Raw genomic sequence first — 20787 nt, 5'->3', positions numbered from 1 at the left:
TTTTAGGGGTTTCATGGAGTGCACCACAAACACACCCTGGTTAAAGGTGGGGGATTTTGGGGGGTCTTAGGGGGGTTTAGGGGTTTCCATGGGGTCACCCCAAGCACACCCTGGTTAAAGGTGGGGGTCCTGGGGGGTCCTGGGGGGGTTTGGGGGGGTGTTTTGGGGGGGTCTTGGGGGGTTTAGGGGTTTCATAGAGTCACCCCCAAGCACACCCTGGTTAAAGGTGGGGGATTTTGGGGGGTCTTGGGGGAGTTTGGGGGGTTTCCATGGGAGGTCACCCCCAAGCACACCCTGGTTAAGGTGGGGGGTCCTGGGGGGTCCTGGGGGAGTTTGGGGGGTCCTGGGGGGCTTTTTGGGGGTTTCCATGGGGTCACCCCAAACACACCCTGGTTAAAGGTGGGAGGGTCTGGGGTGTTTGGGGGGTCTGGGGGGTTTTGGGGGTTTCCATGGGGGTCACCCCAAACACACCCTGGTTAAAGGTGGGGGGTCCTGGGGGGTGCTTTGGGGGGTTTCCATGGGGTCACCCCCAGACACACCCTAGTTAAAGGTGGGGGTCCTGGGGGTGCTTGGGGGGTTTCCATAGGGGTCACCCCAAACACCCTGGTTAAAGGTGGGGGGTCTGGGGGTCCTGGGGGTTTTGGGGGTCCTGGGGGTGCTTTGGGGGTCTGGGGGGTTTAGGGGGTCCTGGGGGTTTAGGGGGGTTTCCATTGGGGGGTTACCCCAAACACACCAGTGGTTAGTGGTGGGGTCCTGGGGGGGTTTTGGGGGTTTCCATGAGGGGTCACTCCCAAACACACCCTGGTTAAGAGTGGGGGGGTCCTGGGGGGTTTTGGGGGTTTCCATTGGAGGTCACCCCAAACACACCCTGGTTAAAGGTGGGGGTCCTGGGGGGTCCTGGGGGGTTTTAGGGGGGTCTGGGGGGTGCTGGGGGGGTCTGGGGGTTTAGGGGTCCTGGGGGGTTTGGGGGGTTTCCATGGGAGGTCACCCCAAGCACACCCTGGTTAAGGTGGGGGTCCTGGGGGTTTTGGGGGTCCTGGGGGTGCTTTGGGGGGTTTCCATAGGGGGTCACCCCAAGCACACCTGAGCAAGGTGGGGGTCCTGGGGGGTTTTGGGGGCCAGGGGGTTTTCAGGGGTCTGGGGGTGTTTTGGGGGTCTGGGGTAGGTTTTGTGGGTCTGGGGGTGGTTTGGGGGACCTGGGGGGTTTCAGGGTCTGGGGGTGTTTTGGGGGTCCAGGGATGTTTTGGGGGATCTGGGATAGCTTTTGGGGGTCTGGGGAGTTTTGGGGGTCTGGGGGACTTTTGGGGGTCTGGGGGAGGTTTTAGGGGTCTGGAGAGTTTTTGGGGGTCTGGGGGTGTTTTGGGAGGTCTGGGGAAGTTTTGGGGGGTCTAGGGAGGTTTTGGGGGTCTGGGGAGTTTTGGGGAGTCTTGAGGGATTTTGGGGGGTCCAGGGAGGTTTTGGGGGACCTGGGGAAGTTTTGGGGGTCTAGGGAGGTTTTGGGAGTCTTGGGGGTGTTTGGGGGGATCTGGGGAAGTTTTGGGGATCTGGGGAAGTTTTGGGGGGTCTAGGGAGGTTTTGGGGGTCTGGGGAGGTTTTGGGAGTCTTGAGGGATTTTGGGGGTCTAGGGGAGGTTTTGGGGATCCGGGGAGTTTTGGGGGTCTGGGGTTTGGGGTTGGGGTCTGGGGGTTTTGGGGGGTTTTTGAGGGGTCTGGGGAGTTTTGGGAGTCTTGAGGGATTTTTGGGGTATCCGGGGAGGTTTTGAGGGGTCTGGGGGGTTTTTTGGGGTCTGGGGGTCCCGGGGGGGGTCAGAGGTGACGGTGGGGGTCTCCCCCCCCCAGGGATCATCGACAGCACCATCGGGGAGCAGCGCCAGGTCGTGGCTGTCACCGGCGACGGCACCAACGACGGCCCCGCCCTCAAAAAGGCCGACGTGGGGTTTGCCATGGTAACCACACCCCCTCCCCAAAATAAACCAGGCTACCTGGGGTCACCTGGAGTCACCTGAGGGTCACCTGGGGTCACCTGGGGTCACCTGGGGTCACCTGAGGGTCACCTGGGATCACCTGTGGTCACTTGTGGTTATCTGTGGTCACCTGAGGGTCACCTGGGGTCACCTGAGGACCCCTGGGGCCAGCTCTGGTCATCTGGGAGTCACCTGAGGGTTACCTGAGGGTCACCTGTGCTCACCTGTGGTTACCTGGGGGTCACCTGGGGGTCACCTGTGGTCACTTGTGGTCATCTGTGGTCACCTGAGGGTCACCTTGCAGTCACCTGAGGGTCACCTGGGAGTCACCTGAGGGTTACCTGAGGGTCACCTGAGGGTCACCTGAGGGTCACCTGGGAGGCCAGCCCTGTCCTGGTGGTCACCTGTGGTCACCTGGGGGTCACCTGGGGGTCACCTGAGGGTCACTTGAGGGTCACCTGTGACCACCTGGGGGTCAACTGAGGGTCAGCTGTGGGTCACCTGTGGTTACCTGTGGGTTACCTGGGGTCACCTGAGGGTCACTTGAGGGTCACCTGTGCCCACCTGTGCCCATCTGTGCTCACCTGTGCTCACCTGTGGGTCACCTGTACCCCACCTGTGGTGTCCCCCCCAGGGCATCGCGGGCACGGACGTGGCCAAGGAGGCCTCGGACATCACCCCGTGCCCGTGGTCACCTTGGGATCACCTTGGGGTCACCTGTACCCACCTGTGCCCACCTGTGCCCACCTGTGGGTCACCTGTGGCTACCTGGGGGGTCTCAGGCCTCGGACATCATCCCGTACCCGTGGTCACCTTGGGGTCACCTTGGGGTCACCTGTGCCCACCTGTGCCCACCTGTACCCACCTGTACCCACCTGTGCCCACCTGTGCTCACCTGTCCCCTCCCCCCAGGGCATTGCCGGCACGGACGTGGCCAAGGAGGCCTCGGACATCACCCTGTGCCCGTGGTCACCTTGGGGTCACCTGTGCCCACCTGTGCCCACCTGTGGTGTCCCCCCCAGGGCATCGCGGGCACAGACGTGGCCAAGGAGGCCTCGGACATCATCCTGACCGACGACAACTTCTCGTCCATCGTCAAGGCCGTGCTCTGGGGCCGCAACGTCCACGACAGCATCGCCAAGTTCCTGCAGTTCCAGCTCACTGTCAACGTCGTGGCCGTCGTGGTGGCCTTCACGGGGGCCTGTGTGACACAGGTGAGGGGTTACCTGGGGCTGGGGGGTCACCTGGGCATCACCTGGGGCAGGGGAGGGGCACCTGGGCATCGCCAAGTTCCTGCAGTTCGCTGTCAACGCGTGGCCGTCGTGGTGGCCTTCACGGGGGCCTGCGTGACACAGGTGAGTTACCTGGGCTGGGGAGGTTACCTGGGCAGGAGGTTACCTGGGGCTTGGGGGCACCTGGGCAGCTGGGCTGGGGGCACAGGTGACACCGTCAACGTCGTGGCCGTCGTGGTGGCCTTCACGGGGGCCTGCGTGACACAGGTGAGGGGCACCTGGGCAGGGGAGGGGTTACCTGGGCAGGGGAGGGGTTACCTGGGCAGGTGAGGGGCACATGGGGCAGGGGAGGTGTTACCTGGGCATCGCCAAGTTCCTGCAGTTCCAGCTCACCGTCAACGTGGTGGCCTTCACGGGGGCCTGTGTCACTCAGGTGAGGGGTTACCTGGGCAGGGGAGGGGCACCTGGGCATCACCTGGGGCTGTGTCACCCTCCTGACCCCCCCATGCCCCCTGACCCCCCCAGGACTCCCCCCTGAAGGCGCTGCAGATGCTGTGGGTGCCCCTGACCCCCATGCCCCCTGATTCGCCTTTCCCCAGGACTCCCCTGAAGGCGGTGCAGATGCTGTGGGTGCCCCCATGCTGACCCTCTGACCCCCTGACACACCCCTGCCCCCAGGACTCGCCCCTGAAGGCGGTGCAGATGCTGTGGGTGCCCCCAGGATCTCCATGTGCCCCCATGACCCTCATGCCCCCTGACACCCCCTGCCCCCAGGACTCGCCCTGAAGGCGGTGCAGATGCTGTGGGTGCCCCATGCCCCCTCAGGATTTTCCTGACCCCCATGCCCCCATGCCCCCTGACACCCCTTTTCCCCCAGGACTCGCCCCTGAAGGCGGTGCAGATGCTGTGGGTGCCCCTGACCCCTTTGCCCCCATGCCCCTATACCCCCCATGCCCCCATGCCCCCCAGGACTCCCCCTGAAGGCGGTGCAGATGCTGTGGGTGCCCCCAGGATTTTATGACCCCCTCATGACCCCCATGACCCCCTGACCCCCCATGCCCCCATGCCTCCAGGACTCTCCCCTGCAGGCGGTGCAGATGCTGTGGGTGCCCCCAGGATTTTCTGACCCCCTTTGCCCCCTGCCCTGCCCCCAGGACTCGCCCCTGAAGGCGGTGCAGATGCTGTGGGTGCCCCAGAATTTTCTGACCCCCATGCCCCACTTCCCCCAGGACTGCGCCCCTGAAGGCGGTGCAGATGCTGTGGGTGCCCCAGGATTTTCTGACCCCCCCTTTTCCCCCAGGACTCCCCCTGAAGGCGGTGCAGATGCTGTGGGTGCCCCCATGCTCCCATGATTTTCTGACCCCCTGCCCCCCAGGACTCTCCCCTGCAGGCGGTGCAGATGCTGTGGGTGCCCCCAGGATCTCTCTGACCCCCATGCCCCTGCCCCATGCCCCCTGCCCCCAGGACTCGCCCCTGAAGGCGGTGCAGATGCTGTGGGTGCCCCCTGAGCCCCTCTGACCCCCTTGCCCCCAGGACTCCCCCTGAAGGCGGTGCAGATGCTGTGGGTGCCCCCATGCCCCATGATTTTCTGACCCCCCTGGCCCCCTGCCCCTCAGGACTCCCCCTGCAGGCGGTGCAGATGCTGTGGGTGCCCCCAGGATTTTCTGACCCCCATGACCCCTGAGCCCCTCTGCCCCCCATGCCCCCAGGACTCCCCCTGAAGGCAGTGCAGATGCTGTGGGTGCCCCAGGATTTCTGCCCCCTGACCCCCATGCCCCTGCCCTGCTCCCCCAGGACTCGCCCCTGAAGGCGGTGCAGATGCTGTGGGTGCCCCCATGACCCCCTCATGCCCCCTCCATGCCCCTCTGAACCCCCATGCCCCCATGCCCCTAGGACTCCCCCTGAAGGCGGTGCAGGTGCTGTGGGTGCCCCCAGGATCTCCATGTGCCCCAGATTTTCTGACCCCCTGACCCCCATGCCCCCTGACACCCCCATGCCCCCAGGACTCGCCCCTGAAGGCGGTGCAGATGCTGTGGGTGCCCCCAGGATCTCCATGTGCCCCCATGCCCTGACCCCTTTGACCCCCATGCCCCAGGACTCGCCCTGAAGGCGGTGCAGATGCTGTGGGTGCCCCCATGACCCCCTGACCCCCTATGCCCCCATGCCCCCAGGACTCCCCCTGAAGGCGGTGCAGATGCTGTGGGTGCCCCCATGATCTCCATGTGCCCCCAGGATCTCTCTAACCCCCCCTGCCCCCAGGACTCCCCCTGAAGGCGGTGCAGATGCTGTGGGTGCCCCAGGATTTTCTGAGCCCCCATGCCCCCTATGCCCCCAGGACTCGCCCCTGAAGGCGGTGCAGATGCTGTGGGTGCCCCCAGGTCTCTGATGCCCCATGGACCCCCATGTGCCCCCAGGACTCCCTGAGCTCAGATGCTTGGGTCCCCCTTTTCCCCCAGGACTCCGCCCCTGAAGGCGGTGCAGATGCTGTGGGTGCCCCCAGGATCTCCATGAGCCCCCCTCTGCCCCCATCCCCCAGGACTCGCCCTGAGGCGGTGCAGATGCTGTGGGTGCCCCCAGGATCTCCATGCTTCCCTAGCCCCCTGCCCCCAGGACTCCCCCTGCAGGCGGTGCAGATGCTGTGGGTGCCCCCATGACCTCTGCCCCCTGCCCCCATGCTTCTATGACCCCCCTTTGCCCCAGGACTCGCCCCTGAAGGCGGTGCAGATGCTGTGGGTGAACCTCATCATGGACACGCTGGCCTCGCTGGCCTTGGCCACGGAGCCCCCCACGGAGGAGCTGCTGCTGCGCCGCCCCCACGGCCGGGACCACCCCCTGGTGTCGCCCACCATGCTCAGGAACATCCTGGGCCACGCCCTCTACCAGCTGCTCGTCATCTTCACCTTCCTCTTCGCCGGTGCGGCCCCGGGTCCCCTTCATCTTCACCATCTTCATCTTCATCAGCATCCTCATCTTCATCATCTTCATCATCATCATCTTCATCATCTTCATCTTCACCTTCCTCTTCGCCGGTGCGGCCCCGGGGCATCCTCATCTTCATCAGCATCATCATCATCAGCATCCTCATCCTCATCTTCATCATCTTCATCATCTTCACCTTCATCAGTGTCTTCATCTTCATCAGCATCCTCATCTTCATCATCTTCAACATCTTCACCTTCCTCTTCGCCGGTGCGGCCCCGGGTCCCCTTCATCTTCATCATCATCATCCTCATTTTAATCAGCATCCTCATCTTCATCATCTTCATCATCTTCATCATCTTCACCTTCCTCTTCGCCGGTGCGGCCCCGAGGCATCCTCATCCTCATCATCATCATCATTATCTTCATCAGCATCCTCATCTTCATCATCTTCATCATCTTCATCATCTTCATCATCTTCACCTTCCTCTTCGCCGGTGCGGCCCTGGGGCATCCTCATCTTCATCTTCATCATCATCACCAGCATCCTCATCTTCATCATCTTCATCTTCATCAGCATCTTCATCTTTATCAGCATCCTCATCTTCATCATCATCATCTTCATCAGCATCCTCATCTTCATCATCTTCACCTTCCTCTTTGCCGGTGCAGCCTTGGGACATCCTCATCTTCATCATCATCTTCATCATCTTCATCAGCATTCTCATCTTCATCAGTGTCTTCATCATCTTCACCTTCCTCTTCGCCGGTGCGGCCCCGGGTCCCCTTCATCTTCATCATCATCATCTTCATTTTAATCAGCATCCTCATCTTCATCATCTTCATCATCTTCATCATCTTCATCATCTTCATCTTCACCTTCCTCTTCGCCGGTGCGGCCCCGGGTCCCCTTCATCTTCATCATCATCATCTTCATCATCCTCATCTTCATCATCTTCATCTTCATCATCATCATCTTCATCAGCATCCTCATCTTCATCAGTGTCTTCATCTTCATCATCTTCATCATCTTCATCATCTTCACCTTCCTCTTCGCCGGTGCGGCCCTGGGGCATCCTCGTCCTCATCTTCATCATCATCATCTTCATCAGCATCCTCATCTTTATCATCTTCATCATCTTCATCTTCATCAGCATCTTCATCTTCACCTTCCTCTTCGCCGGTGCAGCCCCGGGGCATCCTCATCTTCATCAGCATCATCTTCATCATCTTCATCATCTTCATCATCTTCATCATCTTCATCAGCATCCTCGTCTTCATTGTCTTCATCATCTTAATCTTCATCAGCATCCTCATCTTCATCATCATCATCTTCATCAGCATCCTCATCTTGATCAGCATCATCTTCATCTTCATCAGTGTCTTCATCTTCATCAGCATCCTCATCTTCATCGTCTTCATCATCTTCACCTTCCTCTTCGCCGGTGCGGCCCCGGGACGTCACTGTCTTCATCATCTTCATCATCTTCATCAGCATCTTCATCTTCATCATCTTCGTCTTCATCAGCATCTTTGGGGGGCAGGGGGTCCTGCAGACCCTCATCATCATCATCCTCATCATCCTCGGGGGGAGGAGCTGGAAGGGGACACCGTGGGGGTCTGAAATGACCCCCAGACTGGAAGGGGACCCCAGAGGGACCCCCAGAGTGGGAGGGGACCCCAAAGGGACCCCCAGACTGAGAGGGGATCCCAAAAGGACGCCCAGGGACCCCCAGAGTGGGAGGGGACCCCAAAAGGACCCCCAGAGTGGGAGGGGACCCCAAAAGGACCCCCAGAGTGGGAGGGGACCCCAAAAGGCCCCCCAGAGTGGGAGGGGACACCGTGGGGACCTTCAGGGACCCTCAGATTGGGAGAGGACCCTCAGGGACCCCCAGGGACCCCCAGAGTGGGAGGGGACACCGTGGGGACCCTGAAAAGACCCCCAGATTGGGAGAGGACCTGAAGGGACCCCCAGACTGGAAGGGGACCCTGAAAAGACCCTCCCCCCCAATCCCAACCCCCCCAAAAACCGTGTCCCCCCCCAGGGGAGGTGCTGTTCGACATCGACAGCGGGCGGGGGGCCCCCCTGGACCTGGAATGACCCCCCTTGGGGACCCCCAGAGTGGGAGGGGACACCCTGGGGACCTTCAGGGACCCCCAGGGACCCCCAGAGTGGGAGGGGACACCCTGGGGACCTTCAGGGACCCCCAGGGACCCCCAGAGTGGGAGGGGACACCCTGGGGACCCTGAAAAGACCCCCAGAGTGGGAGAGGACCTGAAGGGACCCCCAAATGTGGAGGGGGAGTCATGGGGACCTTCAGGACCCTCAGAGTGGGAGGGGACCCTCAGGGACCCCCAGGGACCCCCAGATTGGGAGGGGACACTGTGGGGACCTTCAGGGACCCTCAGGGACCCCCAGATTGGGAGGGGACACCGTGGGGACCTTCAGGGACCCTCAGGGACCCTCAGGGACCCCCAGAGTGGGAGGGGACCCCACAAAGACCCTCCCCCCCCAATCCCAACTCCCCCAAAAACCGTGTCCCCCCCCAGGGGAGGGGCTGTTCGACATCGACAGCGGGCGGGGGGCCCCACAGACCCTCCCCCAATCCCAGCCCCCAAAAACCGTGTTCCCCCTGCCCAGGAGGTGCTGTTCGACATCGACAGCGGGTGGGGGGCCCCCCTGGACCTGGAATGACCCCCCCGGGGACCCCCAGAGTGGGAGGGGACACCCTGGGGACCCAAAAGGACCCTCAGGGACCCTCAGATTGGGAGGGACCTTCAGGGACCCCCAAGGACCCCCAGAGTGGGAGGGGACCCTGAAAAGACCCCCAGAGTGGGAGGTGACACCGTGGGGACCTTCAGGGACCCCCAGATTGGGAGAGGACCCTCAGGGACCCCCAGGGACCCCCAGAGGGGGAGGGGATACCGTGGGGACCCCCAGGGACCCCCAGAGTGGGAGGGGACCTGAAGGGACCCCCAGATTGAGAGGGGACCCCACAAAGACCCTCCCCCCCATCCCAGCCCCCCCAAAAACCGTGTCCGCCCCCCAGGGGAGGTGCTGTTCGACATCGACAGCGGGCGGGGGACTCACCCTGGACCTGGAATGACCCCCCCTGGGGACCCCTAGATTGGGAGGGGACACCGTGGGGAGCTGAAGGGACCCCCAGATTGGGAGAGGACCTGAAGGGACCCCCAAATGTGGAGGGGGAGTCATGGGGACCCTCAGGACCCCCAGAGTGGGAGGGGACCCTCAGGGACCCCCAGGGAACCCCAGGGACCCCCAGACTGGGAGGGGACACTGTGGGGACCCAAAAGGACCCCCAGGGACCCCCAGAGTGGAAGGGGACCCCACAAAGACCCTCCCCCCCATCCCCCCAAAAACCGTGTCCCTCCTCCTCCCAGGGGAGGTGCTGTTCGACATCGACAGCGGGTGGGGGGCCCCCTGGACCTGGAATGACCCCAGGGACCCCAGAGTGGGAGGGGACACCCTGGGGACCTTCAGGGACCCCCAGATTGGGAGGGGACACCGTGAGGACCTTCAGGGACCTCCAGATTGAGAGGGGACCCCACAAAGACCTTCAGGGACCCCCAGACTGGGAGGGGACCCTGAAAGACCCCCAGAGTGGGAGGGACACCGTGGGGACCTTCCAGGGACCCTCAGGGACCCCAGGGACCCCAGAGTGGGAGGTGACACCGTGGGGACCCCAGGGACCCCAGATTGAGAGGGGACCCCACAAGGACCCTCCCCCAATCCCAGCCCCCCAAAAACCGTGTCCCCCAGAGGAGGTGCTGTTCGACATCGACAGCGGGCGGGGGACTCACCCTGGACCTGGAATGACCCCCCCTGGGGACCCCCAGAGTGGGAGGGGACACCATGGGGACCCAAAAGGACCCTCAGGGACCCTGCAGATTGGGAGGGACCCTTCAGGGACCCTCAAGGACCCCCAGAGTGGGAGGGGACCCTGAAAAGACCCCCAGAGTGGGAGGGGACACCGTGGGGACCTTCAGGGACCCCCAGAGTGGGAGGGGACCCTCAGGGACCCCAGGACCCCAAGATTGGGAGGGGACACCGTGGGGACCTTCCAGGGACCCCAGGGCCCCCAGAGTGGGAGGGACCCCACAAAGACCCTTCCCCAATCCCAGCCCCCAAAACCGTGTCCCCCCCAGGGGAGGTGCTGTTCGACATCGACAGCGGGCGGGGGGCTCCCCTGCACGCCCCCCCCTCGGAGCACTTCACCATCATCTTCAACACGTTCGTGCTGATGCAGCTCTTCAACGAGCTCAACGCCCGCAAGATCCACGGCGAGAGGAACGTCTTTGACGGGGTGCTGGGCAACCCCATCTTCTGTGCCATCGTGCTGGGCACCTTCCTGCTGCAGGTGGGACCCCAAAAACCTCCCCAAAACCTCCCAGGGACCTCCCCAAAACCCCAGGGACCCCCAAAATCCTCCCCATCTTCCTGGGCACCTTCCTGCTGCAGGTGGGACCCCAAAAACCTCCCCAAAACCCCCAGGAACACCCAGAGACCCCCAGGGACCCCCAAAATCCTCCCATCTTCCTGGGCACCTTCCTGCTGCAGGTGGGACCCCAAAAACCTCCCCAAAACCCCCAGGGACCCCCCAAAACTCTCAGGAACACCCAGAGACCCCTAGGGACTCCCAAAACCCCCATCTTCTGCTGCATCGTGCTGGGCACCTTCCTGCTCCAGGTGGGCTCACAGGGACCCCCAAAAACCTCCCCAAAACCCCCAGGGACCCCAAAACCCCAGGGACCCCCCAAACTCCCCCATCTTCTACTGCATCGTGCTGGGCACCTTCCTGCTGCAGGTGGGACCCCAAAAACACCCAGGGACCCCCAAAAACCTCCCCAAAACACCCAGGGACCCCCCAAAATCCTCCCATCTTCCTGGGCACCTTCCTGCTGCAGGTGGGACCCCAAAAACACCCAGAGACCCCTAAAAACCCCCAAAAATCTCCCCAAAACCCCCCCATCGTGCTGGGCACCTTCCTGCTGCAGGTGGGACCCTAAAAACCCCAGAGACCCCAAAAACCTCCCCAAAACCCCCATGGACCCCCCAAAATCCTCCCATCGTGCTGGGCACCTTCCTGCTGCAGGTGGGACCCCAAAAACACCCAGGGACCCCTAAAAACCTCCCAAACCCCAAAACCTCCCCAAACCCCCATCTTCTGCTGCATCGTGCTGGGCACCTTCCTGCTGCAGGTGGGACCCCAAAAACACCCAGGGACCCCTAAAAACCTCCCCAAAACCCCCAAAAACCTGCCCAAAACCCCCCCATCTTCTGCTGCATCATGCTGGGCACCTTCCTGCTGCAGGTGGGACCCCAAAAACCTCCCCAAAACCCCCAGGGACCCCCCAAAATCCTCCCATCTTCCTGGGCACCTTCCTGCTGCAGGTGGGACCCCCAAAACCCCCAGGGACCCCCAAAACGCCCCCCATCTTCCTGGGCACCTTCCTGCTGCAGGTGGGCTCACAGGGACCCCCAAAAACCTGCCCAAAACCCCTAGAGACCCCCAGGGACCCCAAAACACCCAGGGACCCCCAAAACTCCTCCCATCGTCCTGGGCACCTTCCTGCTGCAGGTGGGACCCCAAAGCCCCAGAGACCCCCAGGGACCCCCAAAACCCCCATCTTCTGCTGCATCGTGCTGGGCACCTTCCTGCTGCAGGTGGGACCCCAAAAACACCCAGGGACCCCCAAAAACCTCCCCAAACCCCAGAGACCCCAGGGACCCCAAAACCTCCAGGGACCCCCCAAAACCCCCCATCTTCTGCTGCATCGTGCTGGGCACCTTCCTGCTGCAGGTGGGACCCCAAAAACCTCCCCAAACCCCCAGGGACCCCCCAAAACCCCCCCATCTTCTGCTGCATCGTGCTGGGCACCTTCCTGCTCCAGGTGGGCTCTAGAACCCCAAAAACCTCCCCAAAACCCACAGGGACCCCAAAACCCCCAGGGACCCCAAAATCCTCCCATCTTCCTGGGCACATTCCTGCTGCAGGTGGGACCCCAAAAACCCCCAGGGACCCCCAAAAACCTCCCCCAAACCCCCCATCTTCTGCTGCATCGTGCTGGGCACCTTCCTGCTGCAGGTGGGACCTCAAAAACACCCAGAGACCCCAAAACCCCCCATCTTCCTGGGCACCTTCCTGCTGCAGGTGGGCTCACAGGGACCCCCAGGGACCCCAGAGACCCCAGGGACCCCCAAAACCCCCAGGGACCCCAAAACCCCCAGGGACCCCCAAAATCCTCCCATCGTGCTGGGCACCTTCCTGCTGCAGGTGGGCTCATAGAGACCCCCAGAAGCCTCCCCAGAACCCCCAGGGACCCCCCCTCCCATCTTCTGTGCCATCGCCCTGGGCACCTTCACCCTCCAGGTGGGCTCACAGGGACCCCCAGATGGGGAGGGGACATTGTGAGGACAACCTGAGGGAACCCCAGACCCAGGGAGGGTCAGAAGCCCCTCAGAAGCCCCCGTGTGACCCCCATTTGCCCCCAGGTGCTGATCGTGCAGTTTTGGGGGGACACTCTGGGGGTTCAGAGCTCCCCTGGACTCCCCTGACCCCCTTTTGCCCCTCAGGTGCTGATCGTGCAGTTTGGGGATGGGACACTCTGGGGGGTTCAGAGCCCCCTGAAGCCCCCCTGTGACCCCCAGGTGTTGATCGTGCAGTTTGTGAGGGGACACTCTGGGGGTTCAGACCCCTGAAGCCCCCTGGACCCCCTGACCCCCCTTTTGCCCCCAGGTGCTGATCGTGCAGTTTTTGGGAAGGACACCTCAGTCTCTTACCCCCCTGACCTCCCCGGTGCCCCCAGACCCAGAGGGAGCTGGGGGCTCAGGCACCCCTGAAACCCCCTGGACCCCCTGACCCCCTTTTTGCCCCCAGGTGCTGATCGTGCAGTTCGGGGTCGGGCACTCTGGGGGTTCAGAGGCCCCTGGACCCCCTGACCCCCCTTTGCCCCCAGGTGCTGATCATGCAGTTTTTGGGGGTCACTCAGTCTCTTCCCCACCCCTGACCTCCCCGGTGCCCCCAGACCCAGAGGAGCTGGGGGTTCAGAACCCCTGAAGCCCCCTGGACCCCCTGACCCCCTTTGCCCCCCAGGTGCTGATCGTGCAGTTCTGGGAGGACCCTCAGTCCCTCTTCCCCCTGACTCCCCGGTGCCCCCAGACCCAGAGGAGCTGGGGGTCAGAACCCCTGAAGCCCCCTGGACCCCCTGACTCCCTTTTTGCCCCCAGGTGCTGATCGTGCAGTTTGGGAAAGGTACTCTGGGGCAGGTTCTGAGCCCCCTTGACCCCCTTTTTGCCCCCAGGTGCTGATCGTGCAGTTTTTGGGGGTCACTCAGTCTCTTCCCCACCCCCGACTTCCCCGGTGCCCCCAGACCCAGAGGGAGCTGGGGGGTTCAGACCCCCTGAAGCCCCCTGGACCCCCTGACCCTCTTGTGCCCCCCAGGTGCTGATCATGCAGTTTTTGGGAGGACCCTCGATCCTCTTCCCCCTGACTCCCCTGGTGCCCCCAGACCCAGATGGAGCTTGGGGGTCAGACCCCCTGAAGCCCCCTGACCCCCTGACCTTTTGCCCCCCAGGTGCTGATCGTGCAGTTTTTGGGGGTCACTCAGTCTCTTCCCCACCCCCGACCTCCCCGGTGCCCCCAGACCCAGAGGGAGCTGGGGGGTCAGAGCCCCTGAAACCCCCTGGACCCCCTGACCCCCCTTTGCCCCCAGGTGCTGATCGTGCAGTTCTGGGGAAGGACCCTCAGTCCCTCTTCCTCCCCGACTCCCCCGGTGCCCCCAGACCCAGAGGGAGCTGGGGGTTCAGACCCCTGAAGCCCCCTGGACCCCCTGACCCCCTTTGCCCCCAGGTGCTGATCATTGCAGTTCGGGAAGCCGTTCAGCTGCTCCCCCTCAGTGCCGAGCAGTGGCTCTGATGCCTCCTTTGTGGGGGTCAGGGGAGCCTCGTCTGGAGGCAGGTACGGAAGACCCCTCCCCCAAACACCCCCAAACCCCCTCCACGCCCCCCACAGGAACCCCACCCCCAAAAACAGCCCCCAAACCCCTCCACCCCCACAGGACACCCCCCACCCCAAAAGCACCCCCAAACCCTGCACCCCCACAGGACACCCCCCAAAACACCCCTCACAGCCCACTCCACACCCCCACAGGACACCCCCACCCAAAAACACCCCCAAACCCCTCCACACCCCTCCACACCCCCACAGGACACCCCTCCCCCAAACACACCTCCCCTCCCACAACCCCCTCCACACCCCCACAGGAACCCCTCCCCAAACCCCCTCCCCAAACCCCTTCACACCCCCACAGGACCCCCACCCCAAAAACACCCCCAAACCCACTCCACACCCCCACAGGACCCCGCCCCAAAACCCCCTCCCCCTCCCACAATTCCCCCTTCCCCCTCATGGGACCCCTGGAGCTGTAGGACCCCCTGAACAGCTGTGGGACCCCCCTCCCTCTCCCCAGAACCATGGGATTCCTTCCTGTGGGACCCCAGAGCTGAGGGACCCCCAAAAAAACCCATGGGATCCCCCCAGGTCCTTGTCTGGCTCAGACCCCCATAACCCCCAAATTTGCCTTCCCAGGGTCTCAGACCCCATTACCTCCAAATTCCCCCACATCCCTGTAGTCTCATTGGGGGACTTAGGCCCCCATTACCCCCAAATTTCCCCCCTCCAGGTCCTTGTTTGTGTCCTGGGGTTCCCCTAGCCCTGGGGGGGCTCAGACCCCCATTACCCCCAAATTTCCCCTGTGACCCCCCAAATTCCCCTCCAGGGTCTCCACCCCCCCATGACCCCCAAATTCCCCCCAGGTCCTTGTCTGTGTCCTGGGGTCCCCTGCCCTGGGGGACTCAGACCCCCTGTGACCCCCACAAATTTCCCCTCCAGGGGTCTCAGACCCTCCATTACCCCCAAATTTCCCCCGGGAGTCTCAGGCCCCCCCATAGCTCCCCCAAATTCCCCCAGGTCCTGGTCTGTGTCCCAGGGGTCTCCTGCCCGGGGGGGCTCAGACCCCCATAACCCCCAAATTCCCCCAGGGGTCTCAGACCCCCATGACACCCCAAATTCCCCCAGGTCCTGGTCTGTGTCCTGGGGGCTCAGAGCCCCCTGACCCCCAAATTTCCCCAGGGGTCTCAGACCCCCCATGACCCCCAAATTCCCCCAGGTCCTGGTCTGTGTCCCAGGGGTCCCCCTGCCCCGGGGATCTCAAACCCCCTGTGACCCCCAAATTTCCCCCAGGGGTCTCAGACCCCATAACCCCCAATTTCCCCCAGGTCTGGTCTGTGTCCGGGGGCTCAGACCCTCCATTACCCCAAATTTCCCCATGACCCCAAATTCCTCCCAGGTCCTGTTGTGTGTCCCGGGGTCCCCTGCCCAGGGGGTCTCAGACCCCCATAACCCCCCAAATTTCCCCCATGACCCCCCAAATTGCCTCCCAGGTCCTGGTCTGTGTCCTGGGGGTTCCCCCCTTCCCTGGGGGGATCCCAGACCCCCATAACCCCCAAATTCCCCCAGGTCCTGGTCTGTGTCCTGGGGGTCTCAGACTCCCATAACCCCCAAATTTCCCCATAACCCCCAAATTCCCCCAGGTCCTGGTCTGTGTCCCAGGGGTTCTCAGACCCCCCTGACCCCCAAATTCCCCCAGGGGTCTCAGACCCCCATAACCAAATTTCCCCATGACCCCCAAATTCCCCCAGGTCCTTGTCTGTGTCCCGGGGTCCCCTGCCCTGGGGGATTCAGACCCCATAACCCCCAAATTCCCCCAGGTCCTTGTCTGTGTCCCGGGGGTCTCCCCTGCCCTGGGGGGTTCAGACCCCCATAACCCCCAAATTTCCCCATGACCCCCAAATTCCCCCAGGTCCTGGTCTGTGTCCCAGGGGTCCCCTGCCCCGGGGGGGTCTCGGGGGGTCCCTCAGGCTCGGGTTCGGCCGCCGAGGGCTCCGGGCTGGACGAGCAGCGGGGGCGGCTCCTCTGGGTGCGGGGGCTGAGCAGAGTCCAGACACAGGTGACCCCTGACCCCTGACCTCTGACCCCAATCCATAACCCCTGACCTCTGACTCCGACCCCTGACCCCAATCCATGACCCTTGACCCCAATCCACAACTCTGACCTCTGACCCCTGACCCCTGACCCTGATCCCTGACCCTGACCCCTGACCCTGATCCCAATCCATGACCCCAATCCATGACCTCTGACCCTGACCCCTGACCCCTGATCCATGACCCCTGACCCTGATCCTTGACCCCTGTCCATGACCCCAAACTCGGCCCATGACCCTGACCCCTGACCCCAATCCATGACCCCTGACCCCTGACCCCAATCCATGACCCCTGACCCCTGACCCCAATCCAAAACCCAGATCCCTGACCCCAATCCATGACCCCAAACTCAGCCCCTGACCCCTGACCCCAATCCATGACCCCTGACCCCAATTCCTCACCCCGACCCTGATTCGTGACCCCTGACCCCAACCCATGACCTCTGACCCCAATCCATGACCCTGACCCAATTCCTGACCCCTGACCCGATTCGTGACCCCTGACCTCAACCCATGACCTCTGACCCCTCCCAACCCGTGACCCCTGACCCCAATCCACGATCTCAACCCAATTTGTGACCTCTGACCCCCTGACCCCAACCTCTGACCCCAATTCCTGACCCCAACCCAATCCATGACCTCTGACCCCAACCCCCACCCCATGACCCCAATTCCTGACCCCTGACCCCATCCCGTGACTCCTGACCCCAATTCCTGGAGTTTGGGGAGGGGATTTGGGAGGTGGGTCATGGAAGGGAGGTTGGGAGGCCCTGGGGGCTGCAGGGGGTCACCCCTCCCCACTGACCCCCTTTTCTCCCCTCCCCCTCATGATGTGGGGGTCCATGGGGGTTGGGGGTCCTGTGAGGGTCAGGGGGTCCCTAGGGGTCAGGGGTCTCTGAGGGTTGGGTGGACCCTGGGGGTCAGAGGGACCCTGGGGGTTGGGTGGTCCGGAGAGGCTGGGTGGCCCTGTGGGTCAGGGTCCCTGGGGGTTTGGGGGTCCCTGGGAGTGGTCAGGGGGTCCCTGGGAGGTTGGGTGGTCCATGGAGGGTCAGAGGGCCCTGGGGTTGGGTGGTCGGGAGGGGTTGGGTGGTCCATGGGGGGTTGGGTGGTCCCTGAGGTGCTCAGGGGTCCCTGGGGGTTGGGTGGTCCCTGAGGGTGTTGGGGGTCCCTGGGGGGTCAGGAGTCTCTGGGGGTCACTCCATCCCCTGACCCCCTCTTCTCTCCCCTCCCCCAGATGCGGGTGGTCCATGGGAGGATCAGGGGTCCCTGGGGGTCAGGGGGTCCCTGAGGGTGTCAGGGGTGAGTCCCTGGAGCCGCTTCTGCCCTCCCCAGATGGGTCCATGGGGTGCTCAGGGGTCCCTGAGGTGTTGGGGGTCCCTGGTGGGGTCAGGGGGTCTCTGGGGGTCACTCCATCCCCTGACCCCCTCTCTCTCTCCTCCCCCAGATGCGGGTGGTCCATGGGGAGTTGGGTGGTCCCTGAGGGTGTTAGGGGGTCCCTGAGGGGTTGGGGATCCCTGAGGGTGTTGGGTGGTCCATGGGGGAGTCCAGGAGGTCTCTGGGGTGCTTAGGGGGTCTCTGGTGGGATCAGGGGTCCCTGGGTGGGTGGGGGTCCCTGGAGGGTCAGGGGGATGGGGTGACCCCCTGACCCCCTCTTCTCTCCCCTCCCCCAGATGCGGGTGGTCCATGGGGGGTTAGGGGATCCTGGGGTGTTGGGGGTCCCTGAGGGGTCAGGGGGTCTCTGGGGGTCAGGGGTCCCTGGGGGTTGGGTGGTCCCTGAGGGTGTTGGGGGGTCCCTGGGGGAGTCAGGGGTTCTCTGGGGTCTCTGGGGGTCACTCCATCCCCCTGACCCCCCTTTTCTCTCCCTCCCCCAGATGTGGGTGGTCCATGGGGGGTTGGGGGTCCATGGGGGGTCAGGGGGTCCCTGGGGGTTCAGAGGGTCTTTGGGGTGTCTGGGGGTCACTCCATCCCCCTGACCCCCCCTTCTCTCCCCTCCCCCAGATGCGGGTGGTCCATGGGGGATTGGGTGGTCCCTGGGGGTCAGAGGGTCCCTGAGGTGTTGGGGATCCCTGGGGGTTGGGGGGTCCCTGGGGGTTGGGGGTCCCTGGGGGTCAGGGGTCTCTGGGGGCTTGGGGGTCTCTGGTGGGATCAGGGGTCCCTGGGTGGGTGGGGGTCCCTGGAGGGTCAGGGGATGGGGTGACTCCCTGACCCCCTCTCTTCCCTCCCCCCAGATGCGGGTGGTCCATGGGGGTTAGGGGATCCCTGGGGTGTTGGGGGTCCCTGGAGTCGGGGGTCTCTAGGGGTCAGGGTCCTGGGGGTGTTGGGGGACCCTGGAGGTGAGCGGGATGGCGACCCCTGACCCCCTCCCTTCTCTCCCCTCCCCCAGATGCGGGTGGTCCATGGGGGTATTGGGGGTCTGTGGGAGGATTGGGTGGTCCCTGAGGGTGTTGGAGGGTCCCTGGGGGTGTTGGGGGGTCCTGGGGGTCAGAGGGTCCCTGGGGTGATCAGGGGATGGGGTGACCCCCTGACCCCCTTCTCTCCCTCCCCCAGATGCGGGTGGTCCATGGGGGTCAGGGGATCCTTGGGGTGTTGGGGGTCCCTGGGGGTCAGGGGTCTCTGGGGTGTCTGGGGGTCCTCCATCCCCTGACCCCCCTTCTCTCCCCTCCCCCAGATGCGGGTGGTCCATGGGGGGTCAGAGGGTCCCTGGGGGTTGGGTGGTCTCTGAGGGATCAGGGGTCTCTGGTGGGGTCAGGGGTCTCTGGGTCACTCCCTCCTGACCCCCCTTCTCTCCCCTCCCCCAGATGCGGGTGGTCCCTGGGGGTGAGTCTGGGGGGTCCCTGGGTGGAGTGGGGGTCCCTGGAGGGTCAGGGGGATGGGGTGACCCCCTGACCCCCCTTCTCTCCCTCCCCCAGATGCGGGTGGTCCATGGGGGATCAGGGGGTCCCTGAGGGTGTCTGGGGGTCACCCCACCCCTGACCCCCCTTCTCTCTCCCTCCCCCAGATGCGGGTGGTCCATGGGGGATCAGGGGGTCCCTGAGGGGTGTCTGGGGGTCACCCCACCCCCTGACCCCCCTTCTCTCCCTCCCCCAGATGCGGGTGGTCCATGGGGGATCAGGGGTCCCTGAGGGTGTCTGGGGGTCACCCCCATCCCCCTGACCCCCCTTCTCTCCCTACCCCCAGATGCGGGTGGTCCATGGGGAGTTGGGGGATCCTGGGGGTCAGAGGGGTCCCTGGGGGTCGGGGGTCCCTGGGGGTCAGGGGGTCCCTGGGGTGTTGGGTGGTCCCTGGGAGTACTCAGGGGTCCCTGGGGGTTGGGTGGTCCTTGGGGGTTAGGGTGGTCACCCCACCCCCTGACCCCCTCTTCTCCCCTCCCTCCCGCAGATGCCGGTGGTCCATGGAGGGTCAGGGGGTCCCAGGGGGTCAGGGGGTCTCTGGGGTCAGGGGGTCCCTGGGGGAGTCAAGGGGGTCTTTGGGGTGTCTGGGGTCTCACCCCCACCCTGATCCCCCTTCTCCCCTCCCCCAGATGCGGGTGGTCCATGGGGGTCAGGGTGGATCCCTGGGGGTGTTGGGGGGACCCTGGGGGTCGGAGTGGTCTCTGGGGAGGTCAGGGGGACCCTGGGGGGTTGGGTGGTCCCTGAGGGTGTTGGGTGGTCCCTGGGGGTCGGGGGTCCCTGAGGGGTGGGGGGTCCCTGGAGGGTCAGGGGTTCACTCCATCCCCCTGACCCCCCTTCTTCTCCCCTCCCCAGATGCGGGTGGTCCATGGGGGGGATTGGGTGGTCCCTGGGAGGTCAGGGGTCCCTGGAGGGTCAGGGTCCCTGAGGATCAGGGGTCTCTGGGGTGTTTGGGGGTCCATGGGGGTCAGGGGGTCTCTGGGGGTTGGGGGTCCCTGGGAGGTCAGGGGGGTCTCTGGGGGTTGGGTGGTCCATGGGGGGTCAGGGGGTCTTTGGGGTGTCTGGGGGTCTCACCCCACCCCTGACCCCCTTCTCTCCCCTCCCCAGATGCAGGGTGGTCCCTGGGGGATCAGGGGTCCCTGGGGGTCAGGGGATCCCTGAGGGTGTGGGGGGGACCCTGGGGGGTCAGAGAGGTCCCTGGGGTGTCGGGGTCACCCCTCCCCTGACTCCCCCTTCTCTCCCCTCCCCCAGATGCGGGTGGTCCATGGGAGGGTCAGGGGATCCCTGAGGGGTTGGGGGGGTCCCTGGGGGGTCAGGGGGGATGGGTGACCCCCTGGCCCCCCTTCTCTCCTCCCCCCAGATGCGGGTGGTCCATGGGGGGTCAGGGGGTCTCTGGGGAGTCACTCCCATCCCCTGACCCCCCTTCTCTCCCCTCCCCCAGATGCGGGTGGTCCATGGGGGTATTGGGGGTCTGTGGGAGGTGGGTGGTCCTGGGGGGGTCAGGGGGTCTCTGGGGGGTTGGGTGGTCCCTGGGGGTGTTGGGGGGTCTCTGGGGGTCAGGGGGGATGGGGGTGAGCCCCCTGACCCCCCTCTTCTCTCCCCCTCCCCCCAGATGCGGGTGGTCGCGCCTTCGCAGCTCCCTGGTTGGGGGGCCCCCCCCCCGGACCCCGGCAGAGTCCCCCCTCCCGGCCCTGGGCCCCCAGGCCGAGCTGCTGTTCGGGAC

The 20787-nt window shown here is 64.3% G+C and overlaps 1 protein-coding gene across 1 annotated transcript; it reads left to right on the top strand.

The window, feature by feature from the left end:
- The first annotated feature begins 385 nt into the window (after positions 1 to 385).
- On the top strand, positions 386 to 14051 carry LOC126652337 (uncharacterized). Its single transcript, XM_050339077.1, has 16 exons — positions 386 to 399; positions 1839 to 1945; positions 2986 to 3177; positions 5896 to 6109; positions 10282 to 10462; positions 10792 to 10822; positions 11041 to 11130; positions 11801 to 11840; positions 11969 to 12027; positions 12710 to 12802; positions 12873 to 12932; positions 13014 to 13092; positions 13230 to 13312; positions 13364 to 13402; positions 13578 to 13634; positions 13986 to 14051. The coding sequence occupies exons 2-16, from the start codon at positions 1943 to 1945 to the stop codon at positions 14049 to 14051; spliced, it is 1287 nt and encodes a 428-aa protein (XP_050195034.1). The 5' UTR covers positions 386 to 399; positions 1839 to 1942.
- Positions 14052 to 20787: the final 6736 nt, after the last annotated feature.

This window comes from Myiozetetes cayanensis, unplaced genomic scaffold (assembly GCF_022539395.1).
Source record: "Myiozetetes cayanensis isolate MyiCay16 unplaced genomic scaffold, myiCay2020 scf773, whole genome shotgun sequence".
Taxonomy (NCBI): Eukaryota; Metazoa; Chordata; class Aves; order Passeriformes; family Tyrannidae; genus Myiozetetes; species Myiozetetes cayanensis.
The sequence above is the reverse complement of the archived record's forward strand: the minus strand, read 5'-3'. Positions and strand labels throughout refer to the sequence as shown.